We start from the raw sequence: 18803 nt of genomic DNA on the forward strand, positions 1-18803 counted from the left end.
GGCAGCGGAGTGATTCCTGAATTACTTCATGCAGCACTAGTATTAAGCAGTCTACAGTACCACAATGTTCCAGCAGCACAATCTGAATCCTCCCGTATGTCTTCGAGTATTGCCTCTCTGTGATCTCCGTTGTAGTTTGTGTGCTGTCCAAAAGCTGTTGGGCCTTGCTCATGTTCTGATAATATTATTGTTGATATGGAGGATTGAAAAATGGTAGCAGAGATCCTGCAATTTAAAGAAGCACATCACAAAAAAATATGTTTACTTGTATTGCAGACCTTGTCGCACCATGTGTAACTGTCGCCCATAAATCATAAAAACTCATAATTGAGACCTAAGTGATGAACTGAAGATGCAAATTGTGTTCCTATGAAAACTGATAAGAGGTACATTTTGAACTATTTTAAATATTTCAACAGCTAAGGCAATTTATTTAGTTTTTACGGTATATCCTCTATCATGGATGTCAATTCACCAAAATGCCTGGGGTAGCCGATGTGACATCATATGCCCTTTGACCCCGTGTGACATCACATAGCCTTTAGATATGATGACACAGGTGATGCTGGGCCCTGAAGGAGCTACAAAAAAGTGACTTTAAGGAAGTGGATGCAACATTATTAATATCATTTTGAAATCTAATGCTAGTTTTGAATGGTTTATCATCTGCAACGCTGGAGGCTGCACAGGGCCTCTATGACCAGTAAATAGGGAAACGATCAGTCATCCATCACACCCCCGAGGTCAGCAATGCCTCGAAAAGAAACAAAGACAATGTATTCAAATGCTTTCTCTTGTTGCTCATGTACAGGCTAGATCCTTGTTTGAATCCAGACAAAAAAGAGAGAAACACTCAACCCAACTAGCAATGATCACTTCTTGGGACATGGTATATGGTAGTTTAGAAAAGACCTACCAGTGGTTAACACGACCTTCACCAAGTTGAAGATTAAATAAGAGTGCTTGTCAGCTGCACACTTCCGACAGTGAGTGCTATGTAAATGCAGTATAATTAATGCTCATTGTTTATATTACTTAATCAAAGAAGGAAGTGATGCTACGAAGCTCCCACTGGTACATGTTGCAGAGGAATGGTCAGTATGAGGGTCCCTTGGACAGGAGGCACATCTTCCTGAGCTTCATGAAATCACTCAGCAGCAGAAAGACAAAGAAGAGCGTAAACAGAGAAGGGGTGTTCCTGCAGGAGGTCAGCAGTGCCTACAGGGCAGGGAGCAGCTTCTCTAGCTATGCCCAGCTGTCTTTCTCCCCCCTCTCAATCCTGCCTCACTCTTGTTTTCTGTCTATCGCTCCAACTTTGTTTCCCTTCCTCTCCATCTCACCCTCCTTTTCTCTCCTATCTCTCTCTCTCTACCTGTATTGCCAGCTCATCTTCTATCTCTCTGGCTCTCTGTTTAGCAGTCGGCCTCCACACTACCACCTTGGTCACATGCACTCAACCACTTTACTATTTTCTCTCTGTCTCTACACTATGTGCCTTCTTCTCTACTCTTAACTATTTCTCCTAATATCTGTCGCTCAACATCTTTTCTTTGCCTTTTCTATCTCTTTATATTATCTTTCCAACTCTTTCTATTTGCATCATTTTACCGCCTCTCCTCTTATTTCCTTTCTCTGCCACACTCAGTTCTCACCTTGTACTCTCCCAGCTCTGACATTCACATTTGTACCCTTCCCACCTCACTGAACTCAGCTTGTTACCTCCACATTCTAAGCTTACTACACCTTAAGGTCTGGTAGGCATCAATGCATCATTCACAGTCATAGGCAGGAGGGCTGTACAAAAAGGCTTTCGGTGGTCAGGATGCGCTAGTGGGCAGTCTAAGAGGGGGCAGTGGGCAAGTAAACCTGTGCATAGCTGCAAAGTAGACCCCTGACTAGGGTTATCACCTGACTGGTATTTTACCGGTCTGGCCAGTATTTTTATATCTAAGCCTGGAAAAAATCATAATTTTTCTTTTTTTACTGAGTTTTATACAGCGCAAACTTGACCCGAAAGCATAGGGTATGAGAGCGCTTTACACCAGCACCAATTGCATTACATGAGGACACATTCATTTTTGTTAGACACTGGGAGATATAGGGACAGATTTACAAGCCCCTTGCGCCTCTTTTGCGCCGCGTTGCGTCACTTTTGTGACACAGCAGCGGCGCAAAAGATGCCCCATGGTGCGGGGTATTAACAACGTGATGCATCTGGGAGATGCGTCACGTTGTAAAGCCCTGCGCCATAAGGAGGCGTTCCTCCGCAAGAATGCCTCCTAAAACTGGCTGAGTGAAATCTACAAGATTTCACTCAGTCACTTTTAGGCCAATGCTGCGTCAAAACCCTGCGCCTACTTGAAGCATGCTTAAGGCTTGAGGCAGCATTGAAAGAATAGGCCTCCCAGAGCATTGCTGGAGCTGCATCGCGCTTGCGATGCAACTCCAGCAATGCGCCGCTTTTACGGCACAGATGAGTCACACATCTGTGCCGTTTTAGCCGCATGGTGCGCCGCATTGTAAATGCGGCGGATCATGGGTGGCGGAGCTGCGGCGCACAATTACTCGGGCATCCCTGCCAATTTGCAGGGATGCGCCAGTAATTGTAAATCTGCCCCTAAATTTTCCCAGAATCACAGGTTGTTGTGCTTCCTTGCCGAGGCTCGAACCCGGTTCTCCAGAATTTAGGTCGACTGCCCTAGCGGTTAGGCCACATCCTCTCCTCTTAATAAGTGAAATAAATGTGTTTTGCTCTTTTTGTGTCAAACTAAAACAGAAAAAAGGGGGCCAGCTGGCCTGGGATTTGGACTTTTTGCTGCTCTCACAGCTGAAAAGCAGACAAGAAATCTCCTGTCATCCCAGTTAGTCCGGTGTTGCAGAGTTAATGGAACTGGGTCGCAAGCAGCCTCGAAAGGGAAGCAAGCAAAAGCACAGAGGTTCCGAATGCAAACTTTAGCTATCCCTAAACTATCTCTATGCACGGAAGTAAACTTAAATCTTGTCATCTCTGTAGTGCCGCAGTGCAACTAGTCACCTTCTCAAAAGAGAAATATCAGCTATTTAATCATGTTTCAGGTTACAAATGGGTCAGGGACTGGTGCACAAATTTCAGTAAAATCCTCTTTATAAATTGCATTTCTCTCTGATTCCTTTTGTAGTGATTTAGGATTAAAGCAGATGTCTCATAATGTCATATAGATGCTGCTTTTCTATATACTGTGTTAAGTTAGCATGAGTTTATTAAATGTTTAAACAACATATTTTCCTTTGGCTTCAGTTTGCACACAACACATAATTGTTATTGTAGCTTTCAACCTAGACGAAAGATGTGATTTATTTGAGAATAATATGTTATTGCTCTGATATCAGTCGTGCTTGGTACACTGTCTGAACAGTGAGTGCTGAACCCTCTAAGAATAACCTAACACAAGGTTGCTGGGAGCTCTGATCCTCGTACCACTAGACATAACACAAATATAGTTGCTGCCAACATTGGGCTCTAAGCGGGTTTAAGATAGAGTTACTGAGAATGCAAAAACACACTTGATGGTGCTTCGCATGCAGAGAGCTGGTAGCTGATGATGTGATCTTCTCCTACTGACATTTAGAGGTATGGGCCCGCCCTGCTAAAACCCCAAATGAGACCTTCTTAGATATAATATAGTATGCTAAATAGGGTGCGGGAAATATAGGTGATACAGATTTCTATTGATTTTTGCATTATAATATGCTATCACCGTTTGCTTATTATGGATTAGTGACTATGCTGATAACACTGGTTTTTATAATATGTCTTCTCGTATTATATAAGATACTGCGTTTGAGAACTTTGCATTGAATAATAAATATTTCAAAATTGCACGTGTCCTCATTTACTCCACGTTCTGGTTTGAAATGATGAGAGAGCGAAAGAGTGTTCATGTGTTCCACAATACCTGAGGTAACCTAAGTTAATGTTCTGGTTTGTCTAAGTCATTGGTAGTTTGTTATGACCAATGAGACACTGTAGCTAGCTCGGTAAGGGGATTTTGGATACTGAGGTGAGTTTTGGGTCACCCTAATTCACTGAGGTTCCTGATCTCTATGCACAGTTCTGTAAGAGAACGGAATCCCTGCTACATGGCGCCCATACGTTGACGGTCTTATATCATGAGACTCAAGTAGTATATCGTTCAAACCTTAACCCCTTCATTCCCGTTTCCGGAAAACGGTGGTGTCGGAAAAACCTACCTATTTTTGAAATAGGTCTTTTCAAGCTTGAATCTATCTAAAACGGTTTCCTTGAATTACTACCCAGTTGTGCTACAAAGTAAGCTTTGTTTTTTCAATTTCCTGTGCAGTCATGGCACAAGCCGTGGACATCCCGCTGCATAGTCGCATTGCGGTGCGTGATCATTTGTGGGCTTATGATGTTCCTGCGGAAGGCTTGGCTGTGGTTCTGGTGGTGAGTGCGGAACATGCTTACCCTTACGAACTGTTTTATTCGTGGGTGACATTTCCGGCGGTGGACGCAAATTCTGGTGTGTTCCACTCGTACACTGCGTCACCTGTACCTGCTGAATATGCTCCGTACAGAGCACAGGAAGTACCTATTGATGTTTGGCAGCATGGAGTTTGGTTTGGTGGCGCCCTACCCCACTCTTTTACCGCTCCGAGATTAGGTCCTTTGTCCATTCCGGGCGCAAATTGGCCCGCTTTGGCTGGATTTACTCCTCACCCTAATCACGGCAATTGTAACTTAGGTGAACTTAGGCGACTTCATGTGGTTGCTATTGCCGTGATTAGAGCCCTTGTGCATTACACGAGTCGTAATGTTCAAGGAGCAGCCCCTAGAGGTGCAGACCTTCCGGCAGGGCAGGCTGGTTTGAAAATCAGTCCTGTCATGGTGAATTCCATAATGGGCAAGAAGCCCCAAGATAAGGATGATTTTCCTTTCTGGCTTGCCGAGAAATTTGACCAACTAGAAGCGGTATTTCCAAATACGACTCCTGGTGAGAAACACCGGATTCTAACGCTTAGCTTGCCGAAGGATTAAGCCCCTGAGCTTTGTGACTGTGAGTCCTGGGGTAAGACTTTTGCAGCGGTCTATTCGAGGTGCTATGGCACCCCGTCTATGTCCAATCTGTCTACGCTCCTTAAACATGTTCAGGATGACCACGGACCGGAGTCTGCGGTTGAATTGGGTATGCGGCTGTGTGGCACCTTTGATGTGGTTTGCGATCTGATCCTTGCAAATGTCAAGGGAGATGCAGTGAACTTTCAGGTGGCTAACGCGTTAAAGGCGATTCCCGATCCCGAGAAACCCCGACAGTTAGCGAGGATAATTGTGGCGGTTTATAAAACGGTTGGCCGCAATGCCAAGGGTCTTAAGCCTTTTTCTGATAAAGAGAAGAAGCAGCCCCAGGGACAGACTTCGGCAGCGGCGGTTCAACCCAATACCAATAAAAAACAAAATTGGCCTAAGAAACAGAAACAGGGTAAGCAGTCTCCCTTGCCTGCGCAGTCGGAACGTGTTTATGATTTGCGCGACCGCGCGATGATTAAATCTCCTGATCGGTTTCAGGCTTCTGACCAACGCTCTCCTCGTTCCTTTCAGAACTCATCGGCTCCGTCAACCGGTGGTGGAGGGGGCGGCAGGGGCCGGGGTGGCCAGCAAGGACGTGGTCAGCTCCGCTCGCGCAACGGTGCAGACAAGCAGGAGGGCTCTACGCCTCAGAGACCGCAGTTTGCCAAGAAAAAAGTCGCAGCCTTAACGGCGCATCGATATGCCCCAGATTGTGAGAACGCGGCTTCGGAATCTGACATGGGCTCTGACCTTGCTGGACAGCGCGGCGGAGATTACCATAGTGAGAGAGGCCCTCCGTCCACTACTGAAGGTGACAGCGACTGACACTTATGTTGTGATTGAAACAGCTGATACAAGAGTTGCTCCCCCTGATAGACTTTTTGAAATTGTCCTGTTAATTGAAGGTGACATACAGCGTACCTTAAAAGGGGTATTTTGGGAAAATCTTTCGTCTACGTATGACATTTTGGCTTTCGGAGGCTGACGGGCCCCCACCTTTTGTGCTCGCAGCTCCGAGAGGGGAGGAGGTCATCTTCCCCAGTTTCGCGAACACTGGTTAGAGAGTGGAAGCGCTGCACTTTGTAGAAGAGTGGGCTCTGGCGCTTGCACCGGCTGTGTACCGCAATCAATGTGGCTGGGATAAATTGTCTCCAAGCCACGAGATTCCTTTATGGTCTCAGCCGCAGCCTCAACCTCAATATCCCATACGACGTGAAGCCAAAGCTTCGGTCGCAGCGATCCTTGAACAATTGGAATATCAGGGTGTAATTGAAACATGTGTGTCACCGATGAAAACCCCCTTTTTACTGTGAACAAGCCGGACGGCTCTTATCGTTTGGTTTTGGATTACCGGCATTTAAACTCGCATTGCCGTAACTGTGCAGTACAGAATACTCACGGCTCTGCCCTTGTAAATAGTCTTGTGCGTAAGCGGTTCAAAACCACGCTTGACATTTCCAATGGTTTTCATGCCCATTCATTGGACAGTCTAAGTTCCCAATGGACTTCATTCACATGCGGCGGTGTCCAAAAAATGTTTCGGGGTCTCCCAATGGGCTATAAGAATAGTCCTGGAGTATTTTCCGCCCGCATTGTCTCTCTGTTGGAGAGAGTCGACCCAGATGCTTGTTCTTATGTGGATGACATCTATCTCACAGACGATGAACTTTGGGAGCATCTGTGTCGAGTGAACAGTATTATTTGTAACTTTGCAGACATGGGTTACAAGTTTAACTTTGCAAAATCGCACATTGCAGAGTACACAGTGTTGTTTCTAGGCTATGAACTCAACAATGAAGGAAAGGGCTTGGCTCCTCACTTCCTGGAGAAATGCGCACAGTTGCGCTCTCCGACAACACTGAAAAAATTACAATCTTTACTGGGCTTTTTGAATTTCGGAAGGACGTACATTCCGGAATATGCCCAGCGTATCAAGCCGTTGTATGCTTTGATACAACCATCTTTTTCCAAATCATGCTGGCTGCCAGAGCATTCAGCTATTCTGCAGTCTTTGCAAGCTGATTTGCTTGCTTCTGAATATTTACAGACTCGTGATAACCAGACCAACCTGGTGATAAGAATTGTCCCTGGGACGGTAGGTTTCACGTACCTAACTTTTAATGAAGGAGATACAGTACCTATGGCTTACAAGTCACACTTGTACACTTCGGCTGAAATGCGCTTTTCCACTGTGGAGAAAGTTTTGACGGCTGTGCAGATGGCAATTCTCAAGGAACGTGCCCTGTCACAGGGAAAACGCATGTTGGTTGTTACCCCGTGTCCTGCCTTGGAGGCAGTTACGAAAGCCAGTGTACCAAATTCCAAAGCTTTGCACCCTAGGTGGATTCAATGGGCTGAATCCTTGACATCCCAGGATGTCACGTTTATTTTTGACGCCACTTTACGGTCGCAGGGTTATTTACAGTATGAATTTGTTCATCCTGCTCCTTTAGCAATGCGGCCGTTGGAGGATTTCCATTGCATCATTTACACTGATGGTTCGGCGCCGGTTGCGCATGGCTCTAAACATGCCTACGTTTCCGCGTGCGCCATTGTGGTCGGTGCCATGGTGAACGATGAGTTCAAGTCCAGTGTCGTGCACACGCAGGCGCTTGGGGACTGCACCGCACAATTAGCAGAGCTTCGTGCTCTGATGCTTGCATTGGAGTACGCAGATCCTAGTGTGATGGCTTTGATCGTAAGTGACTCTTACTACTGTGTCCAGTCTTACAATGAAAACTTGTTCTTTTGGATTCAGAATGAATTTCGTGATTCCAAAGGTAGCACAATAAAACATAAAATGATCTGGGTCCGAGTGGCGGAACTTAAAGAAAAGTTGCCACTCGTGTTTGTGATTCATACTCTTGGCCATCAGCGCGTGGGAGTCCACGCGGTCGGTAATTCGCTTGCTGATGAAGCGGCGAAGTCAGCAGTATCAAAATACTTAGTTGCAGCAGTCACGAGGTCCAAAAGTAAGATAGATGATGACATCTTGGCAGCTGTTGCTGCCACTGAGAAGGGAGGTAAATATCCTGCGGGGTTCCCTTCGAAGTACACATACCACTTAAGTCCCGATAAGGTTCCTTATGTGAAAATTCCTGATGTTGGCGAACGTTTAATTCCCAACTCGGATCGCAGAGCTACTTTGATTACAGCGGCTCATGAAGGTGTGGCGTCTGCGCATGCGGGCGTCTCAGCCACTGTAACTCAGCTACAACAGAGGTTCTGGTGGCGGGGACTGTACAAACAGACGCGCGAATATGTCCTTCAATGTGACATTTGCCAGCAGATTAAGCCTTCAACTGCTGCGCGTCCGCCTCAGACACAGTTGTACATTTCTAATAAACCACTGGGGTGCGTTTATTTAGATCACTGCGGTCCTTTTTCTTCTGATACTGCGTATAAGTACATTTTAGTAGCAGTTGATTCATGCACACGCTTTGTGTGGGTCTGGCCCCATCCGAGCGCTGATTCACGGACTGTCATTAAGGATTTGCGAGTCTTTGTAGGGATTTTTGCCTGTGGTACCTTCCATTCGGATCAGGGTCCGGCTTTTGCCTCTAAGGCGTATAAGGATGCTATGGTTTCGTTGGGGGTCCAAGTCAAGTTTTCGTCTCAGTACAGACCTGAGGGTAACAGTGTAGTGGAACGAATGAACCGTGACTTAAAGCAATCTTTGACAGCTCGAGTTATAGGCACTGGCAGAAACTGGTTGGCCCATCTCAATGGCGTGCAGCGTGCGCTTAATAATCTCCCTAGAAGGTCTCTGGGTGGGCGGACCCCATACGAAATGCTCTTTGGTATCAAGATGTATGTCCCTGACCTCGACGGTCTAGACTGCAAGGCCCAGGCCGCGGCCTTTGACGTAGATGAACATTGCAATGTTTTACAGGATCTACAAAAGACCAGAGACAGTCTAGCTAAGGAACATTTGCCCTCCACATCGGATGATGTGTTGCAGATCCCGGTAGTTGGCTGGCTATCCCAAGTTGGAGAACTGGTTCGAGAGAAGATCGATAACAAGAAAGAGTTTGGTCCATCATATCGTGCACCGGTTCGAGTTCTTGGAGTGAAGGGCACGAGAACAGTCATATTACCACCACTTCCAGGTCGTAAGGAAAACAGATTTATCGCTATTGACAATGTCAAGACACACAGGGTGGCCGATTCTTCATAGCATGACTCCGGCTGTATCCTGTCCTTCCATGGTGAGGCACTCTGTGCTGGCTATTACTTCTGGTGCTGAACCGGAGGTGTCCCTCGAGATGCCTGCTATATCCAGTCCTTTATTAAATACTATTCCTGTTACTAACATTGATGAGCTGAATTACACCTATCGAACTGATTTATCAAGGCCAGATTTGCAGACTCGTTTGGCCGACCAGTCCAGATTCTCTTTTGACTCTGTTTCGGAACATTCAAAGAAACCCTCAACTATTGCAAAATATGCAACTTTATTTAAAAAACACTTTTTAATTCCCCCTTGGACATACATTTGGATGATTTTATATTCATTTTATCTTTTTATGTCAATTGGTTTTGTGTTTTATTTTTTCCGCCTGATCGATGGCCCCTATGTCAAAGAAAGAACAGGAATTCGGTACCTTAATGGAACATTGGCTCCTCTTTCCTCTTCACATTCAGCACACAGACTGAAAATAGACTTGAATACAGTTAACATCACTGCTTGGCCTGTCCTTGATGGGATTGTGTGGGATGCGGTTAGGTTTCAAATACATGGACCCACTGAAGTGATTAATGTTCCGAATGTGCTTAGAGTAAACATGGGGGATGTGGTAAAACAAAATATACGTTCTGATGATTGGGATATTCAGGCCGTTGAAGCATTATTCTCTGATTTGAAATACTATGCTGCATTTGATGCTGAGGATTTATACTTAGATTCTGTGAATTATGGTGATTTGTTTTGCTTTCAACATTATGGTAATCATTTTCTACATAAAACAAATTCCAGGAGGGTTGCTGTAAATCACACACAGTGGGAACATTGCCCTGCTCCATTGGGAGGCAGCTCCAGTACATTTCTGAAAAAATACACTTATTTTACAGACTTTAATCAATCAAATCCTGAGTCATTTTATTTCAAAATGACACAAAAGTCCATGTCCAAAGTTAGACTTACCGATACAAAATTGCTGTATTCGAAGTCCTTTCTAGACAAGTTAGCTGAGGATGGCTACGAGTTATGGAAGGAAACAATTGACCTTAAATCGGTTTGGGGTACCAAAGATTGGCAGGTACAAGGCACTGAGGCTTTGCACCGTGCATGTCTCATCCCGAATCACATGTTGTTTCTAAATTCGACTATTTCCCAAACAACATGCTTTGGATTGGCTACTTCTAAAAAATTAAATACACCAATTATCCCTGAATTGGAAGAATATTCAGGTTGGGGTAATTATACTGAATTGTCCATTCGTGAGTTACAAACTCTATTGCATAATTCATCCTTTAATGTATCCAGTTTGGATCCGAAGGGTTGGCTGATGTGGCATAGAAGTGCTGATTCTTGCCAACGTCGTTTTCTGGGTTTGGCTGAAGGGTTCACACAAGTCAGACCTGATCCCCGTTTTGAAACTGATTATACTGTCACAACTTACTCTGTGGGGAAACTGTGTCAGAATTGGTTACAACATTCCACGTTAGCTGCAGTTAAACTACATCTGTCTCAGTTAAATGATAATGTGGATTTAAATGATTTTATAAAAGGCCCGGCTAATGGTAGGTCCAAACGGTGGATTTATGCGGTTTACAATGAAATTTGGACATTTTCACAAATTGAGTCTGCTAAACGCCTAAGGGCGATTGACCAAGCAAATTTGGAAAAAGTGCTTGCATTTGTCGATAACAGTATTAACATGCTTTCTTCCTGAATTTACACGTTGAATAATATTGTTTCTTCTGTAGTTGACATTGTGAATGATGAGGTGTCTGTATTGTACCATGGTCAAAATCAATTGCGTTCTGTAATGCAGTTTGCATGGACGCTACAGACTCTTAAGGCAGGCCGCGTGCCCTGGAGCTACATGAAAGTGTCCTCCCTATTTGCCCCATTTAATTTGACTGACAAGCAGCGCATGCTTTCCATGCGAGATGCATCATTTTCTATGTTACATATTGAAAAGTTAGAATCTTTGCCCTTTTCTGTAGCTGAGGCAGCTGCTGCAACATGGCTAATCCATGGAGTTATTACGTTACCATTTGCTTTGTACAAATTTACTAATAGTATGCGGTATATTGCCATAGGGCATATGAACCACTAGGCAGTGCTTTCCTCCATGAGGCATGGTCTTTACCATACACGTACAGATGTCTGAAAGATGGAAAGGAAGTGAATCTAAATGGTGAAGAATGCACACAGTCGCCTGACCGCTCACTGATTTGCAGGCACATCCAGTTGCATGGTTCTTGTAATCAGGTCCGGCCTAATTTAGCCTGTGTTTTGAAAGGCACGCCAGTTCCAGCAATAGTTCCCACATTTACATTATTGACAAATGGTAGTTATTTACTTCTGAATAACGAAGAGTGTTGTGGGTTAATGGTCGGTATCGCTTATGTGGTTACTGTATCAGAACGTGTGGTGTGTTGCAAAAATGTGCTATATCCTCCCACACATGGGAATTCAGATGTTTCCATCTGGCCGCGCATCCCAACCTTGAAAGCGGAGTTCAATGGCATGAGCAGAATAATAGCTCTTTTGTCTCAAAAGGAAGTGACCCTGAGCTCGGCCCGTGAAACTTATGTCCTTCACATAGCTAACACACGAACAGAGGTGCAGGCACTTTTAAATACTGACTTACCGTTTCATTTCTGTGAATTAGTTCATCAAATCTTTAATGCCTCCTCCACGTCTGGCTTAGCTCATTTTTGTAAATTGGTTAGCAGTGGTCTCGTGACTACATTTGAAAAGATTTTTGGTGTCATCCCCGCTTTCTTCCATTCTATATTTTCGAGTTTGTTTGGCGGATTCCGTTTTGCTGGCTTTAGCTGCAGGCATTTTGATATTATTCTGCTTCCTGAAACATGGATGCCCATCCTGCGCAAGAAGCCGCTCAGCTCCTTCTGACACTGTTTCGTAACCGGATGCTTGATTACTATGGCACCCTGCCGCTTGCGACTTTAAGCACAGCGTTTGGATTATCGTTTCGTTTTTCCTATTTCACATGTGTCCAGCCTGTGTTTCATTTCCTGAGCTGCGATTTCGACTGGGCCATTGATTTGTGTCTCTGCTTGCCGTTATCTCCTGACGTCGATTTTAATCACCTGATGGGCCCCGTAGTTGCTCACGAGTTGGTTTGTTCTGGCGAAAGGATTATGGCCTTGGCAGCGATGCATGGATTAATGGGTCAGTGGGACATACCCGCAGCGGCGCATGAGTTTCTGGCACATAGCGTTCTTGAGAACCCACCGAGTTGTCCTCTGATGTTGCTAGAGGGTCCGGTGCTGGAGGAGCACGCATGTTCTTTCCCATTGCTTAATTGGATGGCTGAACTGTTTTCGGATGATGACAGTGATTTCATGTTGGAAGCTGTTGCTACCTATTTTGCATATTCTATCCACCCATGAGTTGCTTTGGAGACTTTCATTATAATGGCACATGACTTTTTAGTAATTCTGAATGGTGCCTTTTTCTTAAGAACTTTCAACTTTATATGATCTAGGCCTATGATTTTATATTTGGCCTCAAGTTCAAGACTTTTTATTACATTTTGTTTGGCCACTATAGGCATTCATACATATTTTTATATACATTTTATATACATTTTTTAGCTTGGCTCAATATTGTTGAACTCTGCTTTCATGTTATGCCTTTATTTTAGTACTGGCTTATGTTTTTTTTGACCGTCCTCGGATCATTGGGGGGGTGTCATATAGATGCTGCTTTTCTATATGCTGTGTTAAGTTAGCATGAGTTTATTAAATGTTTAAACAACATATTTTCCTTTGGCTTCAGTTTGCACATGACACATAATTGTTATTGTAGCTTTCAACCTAGACGAAAGATGTGATTTATTTGAGAATAATATGTTATTGCTCTGATATCAGTCGTGCTTGGTACACTGTCTGAACAGTGAGTGCTGAACCCTCTAAGAATAACCTAACACAAGGTTGCTGGGAGCTCTGATCCTCGTACCACTAGACATAACACAAATATAGTTGCTGCCAACATTGGGCTCTAAGCGGGTTTAAGATAGAGTTACTGAGAATGCAAAAACACACTTGATGGTGCTTCGCATGTAGAGAGCTGGTAGCTGATGATGTGATCTTCTCCTACTGACATTTAGAGGTATGGGCCCGCCCTGCTAAAACCCCAAATGAGACCTTCTTAGATATAATATAGTATGCTAAATAGGGTGCGCGAAATATAGGTGATACAGATTTCTATTGATTTTTGCATTATAATATGCTATCACCGTTTGCTTATTATGGATTAGTGACTATGCTGATAACACTGGTTTTTATAATATGTCTTCTTGTATTATATAAGATACTGCGTTTGAGAACTTTGCATTGAATAATAAATATTTCAAAATTGCACATGTCCTCTTTTACTCCACGTTCTGGTTTGAAATGATGAGAGAGCGAAAGAGTGTTCATGTGTTCCACGATACCTGAGGTAACCTAAGTTCATGTTCTGGTTTGTCTAAGTCATTGGTAGTTTGTTATGACCAATGAGACACTGTAGCTAGCTCGGTAAAGGGATTTTGGATACTGAGGTGAGTTTTGGGTCACCCTAATTCACTGAGGTTCCTGATCTCTATCCACAGTTCTGTAAGAGAACGGAATCCCTGCTACAATAACTTTGCACATCTGGAGACACCTTTCAGTGACAATAATGATGCACGACGCAGCTGGGGAGACAATGCTCTTCATAATTAGAAATGTAATTAAACATAGTTGGGCCAAACTGAAGTGACAATTAAATAACTGAAAAACATGAAGGTGCAGTGCAGTGTGATTGGACTACCTACATACAGTACTGCTCTTGTTTAGTTTGATTAAAATGTACTTTAGGGAAAATCTAACGGGGACAACAGTGAACATGTCTTTAAATTCCTTAATCTGTAAACGACCCAGTCAGATTAACAGCAAGAAAAGACACAGCTGTACATTGAAATTGCAGATGTTTTGAAATCCAGAATTCCTGAGGAAGTAATGACCCATTATGTCCCCATGTAAGAGGGGGAGAAGAATATGGCAGCCACACGCCTTGTCCGTGGGTGGAAAGGGACATTGGTCACCCCGCTCAGGCTTTGTGGAAGGGCAGAGTGGGTATTTATTTTCACATGCCCTGACTTTCCAAAGGTTCATTCAAAGACTCAGAATGCCCAACATTATGGCTGCTTGCATGTCGTAATATCGAGTAACAAAATATAATCCTGCTATAATACCGTGCCCAGAATATTGACTACCACAATAACGGCAAGTATAGATTTACTATTCCACGTCTATGTGCCTTGACGATGATGGTATATATGGTTCGGTCAGAGTTTCCACTGAATAGTGAGTTTGTGTTTCTTTAATACCAAAGGCACTGGGCCCGATTCACAGAATGAACTTAAGACTCAATCCTGAACTTACTACTTTTGGTATTCACAGAAGTTAGGATTTTGTCTTAAGTCTGTCTTAAGTCTGTCTTAAGTTTTTCTTAAGACAAACTTAAGACAAAATCCTAACTTCTGTGAATACCAAAAGTAGTAAGTTCATTCTGTGAATGCCAAAAGTAGTAAGTGCATTCTGTGAATACCAAAATAGTAGAAAGTTTAGGATTGAGTCTTACGTTCATTCTGTGAATCGGGCCCACTGTTTTTTACACCCACTCCATGACCACTGAAACTCGTAATCAGGTCCTATATATTTATAAGCAATATCTTGTAGGCAATTGGCTAACTAACTTTGTGAGACACGTTTGATGGGGCGAAGCTCCAGCAGAAACATGAAAAGTTGAACAAGTTAGATCAAAGTTGTTGGCATCTTCATGGTTACCAGTGTGTGCTGCATTGCAAGAAAATGTTGTGTTAAACTACTTTTCCGTCACAATAAAAGGGAAAAGAAAGCCAAAGGCTGTTATTGTTTGTAAGTTTGTAAACCCAGGTTCACTGAGGAGTCACCATACTATGATGATGGGACGGATGAATAAATGTACGAGAGATGCAACAGATTGCAGGGAATACTAATATGCAATGAACTGGTAGCTATAATGGTGTTCTTTGTAATCGCCACTGTTCAGTGAGAACTATATGCTGCTTGATTCATCCACCATTGCGAGCAGAAATAAGTGCAAGTATGCACTTTGGGTGATGAGAATTATGACTGCATGTGAGACTCGTGGCAAATCAACATTTCTCAAATGGGAGTTTTCTAAAGTTTAAAAATGATGGAAAGTTCAGAAATGATATCACATATAGATAGGTGCTGAGAGTTAGAATTTATGAATGAAGGAATGTTTTTCTATCTTTTAATAGCACATTTAAATGTACTGAAACTGAAGATAAGACATACTTGATGGGATTGTATATGAAATTACGCTTTGTAAGTGATGAACTTTGTTCTCTTCTAGAAATATACCGCACTGATGTACTCACCATGGGGTGATAAGGATATGAGGAATGGATTAACTGTATTTTTTGAGTTGTAATCACTTTTGTCAAACTATCGGGGGTAGGGATGGTCACTATATTACGATTACAGAGCGAATTTGTATTTGAATTGAGGCGTAGGGCAAATTTGGATTTGGAATATGTATTTTTGAAGATATAAACTTAGTTTTATATTACAAAAATAAAAAATTAATAATATTAGGAACACATTCTTTCATTAAATGTTTGTATTATATGTCGATTCGTGTATATATATATATTTTTCGGCCCTTGTGGTGTATCTTTATTGGGATGAAACGCGTTGACTGGGTCTGTCCAACACTGAAAAATTGTCTTGAAAATAAAGAAATCTGAAAATTCCAGACATTTGGAGAATAATATTTTCTGCAGAAATAGACTTTGGTTCATGACCATCTGATTACAAGTGATTACAGCTCTTGCTCCATGGTCATTTGCGGAAATCACTTAACGACTGCTGCTCTCCTCTACGGTTATAGGTGTCTGACCAGTGCTGCTCAATCAAATGCCCATTTGAGATCAACAGAAAGGCTTGGATATTAACCCTTTTTCCATACTCCCTTTTTCATTGATGTTTTTTTTTATTACATGAGCCATGGAAAACAATTAAATTGGCCTCTAACTAGAAATAAAAATGAGTGGTCTATAGAATGAAAGGACTGCACAAACATAAGATTATTTTTTGATGGATGCGAAAGGGCTACCGATTACCTTGAAGTAGCCTCAACAGCCTCAAGTAAGTTAGCTGAACTTCTAGAAGAGAATACAGATGAAAGAGACTCATAAATGACCAATGTTGCTCTATCCCACAGGATCACCAACACAAGTCTGCATGCCTAACTTTCCTACCAGTGGCTGCTGAAGTTTGTTTTCAATAAGGGAGGGTGCTGTGCAATATCAGTGACTGCAACTGCATGTCTGCAGTTTTGGGCAAAGGCTTCGTGTATATTTCAAGAGATTTTCTGGAACTGCAGGGTTATGTATGTGAGTGGCAAGTTGGGGAAGGTTTGACTAAAGCATGAGTAGTACCTGCTGCATCTTGCATCAATTGCAAGTAGCATACAATTAGCAATATTAGACAAGTCTTGAAAAGCTATAGATTTAACAATACCTTTAAAGTTTATCTGATACCGCTGATCTCCAGCCTGGAATGGGACAACTGAGTTCTTATCAGCGAGGTAAACTTTCTCCAGGTCTGCTGATGCTATTGTGGCTTTTTCCTTTCCGCCCTACAGAATTGGGAGAAAAAAATATTCAGTACACCTTAAATTTAGAGTAATGAGTCATCGCATTTCACGAACCTGAATGCATAAAACACTCATGTATAGACAAACTAAAGATCTTCCTTAGAAGTTAAACCCTAGGTCTCAAATGTGGATTTGATGTGGACTGTTGTTGTTAGAAGCCATGGGTGATTTAGCCTAACGGTCCTTTTCCATCATTTCACATGCATTCCACCATTGAGAAAAAAGTCCCTGCGCGGACACCAAATAATTGCCCAGGATCCATGTGCATAGCTACAAAGGCAAGCTGGGAAGGCTACCGAACGACCAATCAGAATGACTTGAAGGCAGGTTCCAATCTGATATCTCAAAATGCAACAAATCATATTGGCTAAAATACTCAACTACCTTTTTGTGATGCAGAAAACGTGTAGAGCCTAGGGATATGCCACGGGAGCAACTAAATTGGTCCGAAATATGCGGTTCCATATGATTGCCCACAATGCTGCAGGCACTCAGAATGGCTTAGATTCAGTGCCTTTCTGGAATTCTTAAGCAATCTGATTGGGCAATCATATTGACCACAGTGCTCAAGCCAATTGATCGAAATGTGTTTACACCATCTAATGTGGAAAATGCTCCTACACCCCGTGCCTCGTGAGGGTAGGTTGACTGACGCAACGTGCTCTGGCACCAGGGCACCTACTTTTGAAGTGCCCGGTTCACAGGAGGAGACCGTTGAAGCCATACACGGTACACTTTAGGGTTCCACTGAGAAGTGGTAGGACTACCCTTGAATTCCCTGTGGAGTAGTCTTTCTCCTTCCACAGCATGTATATAGTCTTATAGCTTTTAGGTCCTGATGACTTGAGCTGTATTCTTCAGAACATATGCATGAAACATGTTGACCAACCACTACCCGACCACCTGGTAGAGTATACTTCTCTGGATCTTAGAACCAGGAAGTCATCTCTCCCCACTGTTTTTATTAAGGTAGATAGCCACACCATTAAAAACACACAGTGGACTACCTAACCTTTTTTAATCACAACCACTTCTTCACATCTACAAACCCCCCACTAGGGCCCTCATACCCACATGCACCAACTGGCAGGGACAGAAGATCTCCGTTAAAGAGCCCCATCTGGGTGCCCGTCAGACATTGCACCGCCAATGCGACGAGGAGCAAAACCCAGATGATGAAGCATGACACCTAGCTTGCTGGGTGTGTGAGGGTTTTAGTCCCGAAAGGGAGGATTCCCCCTCCCCCTTTCTTGTGTTTCTTTCCTACGTGTGCACCTGGCTCCCCTTATTTCACTCCTTGGGTATACCACAGTTGGGGAACTGCGTACCTCTCTTTGTTTACATATTCCTGGGCCTGTACGCTGGACCCCGTTATCAAATAGCCCTATCGCTCTCATTGTAATTTGTTTTTATTAAAAATACAATCATTAAGGCATTCCAAGTATCTTTAAGGGCAGTTTATCATTTCAACAAAACATATCTCTAGGTAGAGGAGTCGTGGTAAATATTTTAAAAGAAGTTGAAAAACCTCCAATGTCATAGCCATTTTATTAAAATGTTACCCTGAAAGTAGCTTTAAAACTAGTATGGTTATTTAGCAAATCAAAACAAGTATTTATGTTCTGGGAGTGAGAAATTGGAATATGTCCAAATTGGACTTTTAAATATTTGTATTTGTTGACAGGTATTTTATGGAGCACAGAAACGTAGTAGTATATTTTATGTACAACATAGCAGACAACAATGGTAAATATAAAGAACATATAGTTGCAATGTAATCATAGGGGGGTGAGTTTTGGACAGCCCTGTGTAAAATCCATCTTGAGAACTTTGAGCGTGATCCAGAGTAGG

General features: G+C 43.0%; 1 protein-coding gene across 1 annotated transcript in view; it reads right to left on the bottom strand.

Annotated features, from left to right (window-relative positions):
- Window positions 1-18803, bottom strand: part of LOC147734648 (zinc finger CCCH-type antiviral protein 1-like) — a 713249-nt gene that overhangs the window by 192591 nt on the left and 501855 nt on the right. The window contains exon 9 of the mRNA XM_086952945.1: window positions 16817-16934. Within this exon, the coding sequence (XP_086809071.1) occupies window positions 16817-16934 (118 nt within the window). The remainder of the gene's footprint in view (window positions 1-16816; window positions 16935-18803) is intronic.

Source organism: Lissotriton vulgaris, chromosome 1_2, assembly GCF_964263255.1.
Source record: "Lissotriton vulgaris chromosome 1_2, aLisVul1.2, whole genome shotgun sequence".
NCBI classification, from domain to species: Eukaryota; Metazoa; Chordata; class Amphibia; order Caudata; family Salamandridae; genus Lissotriton; species Lissotriton vulgaris.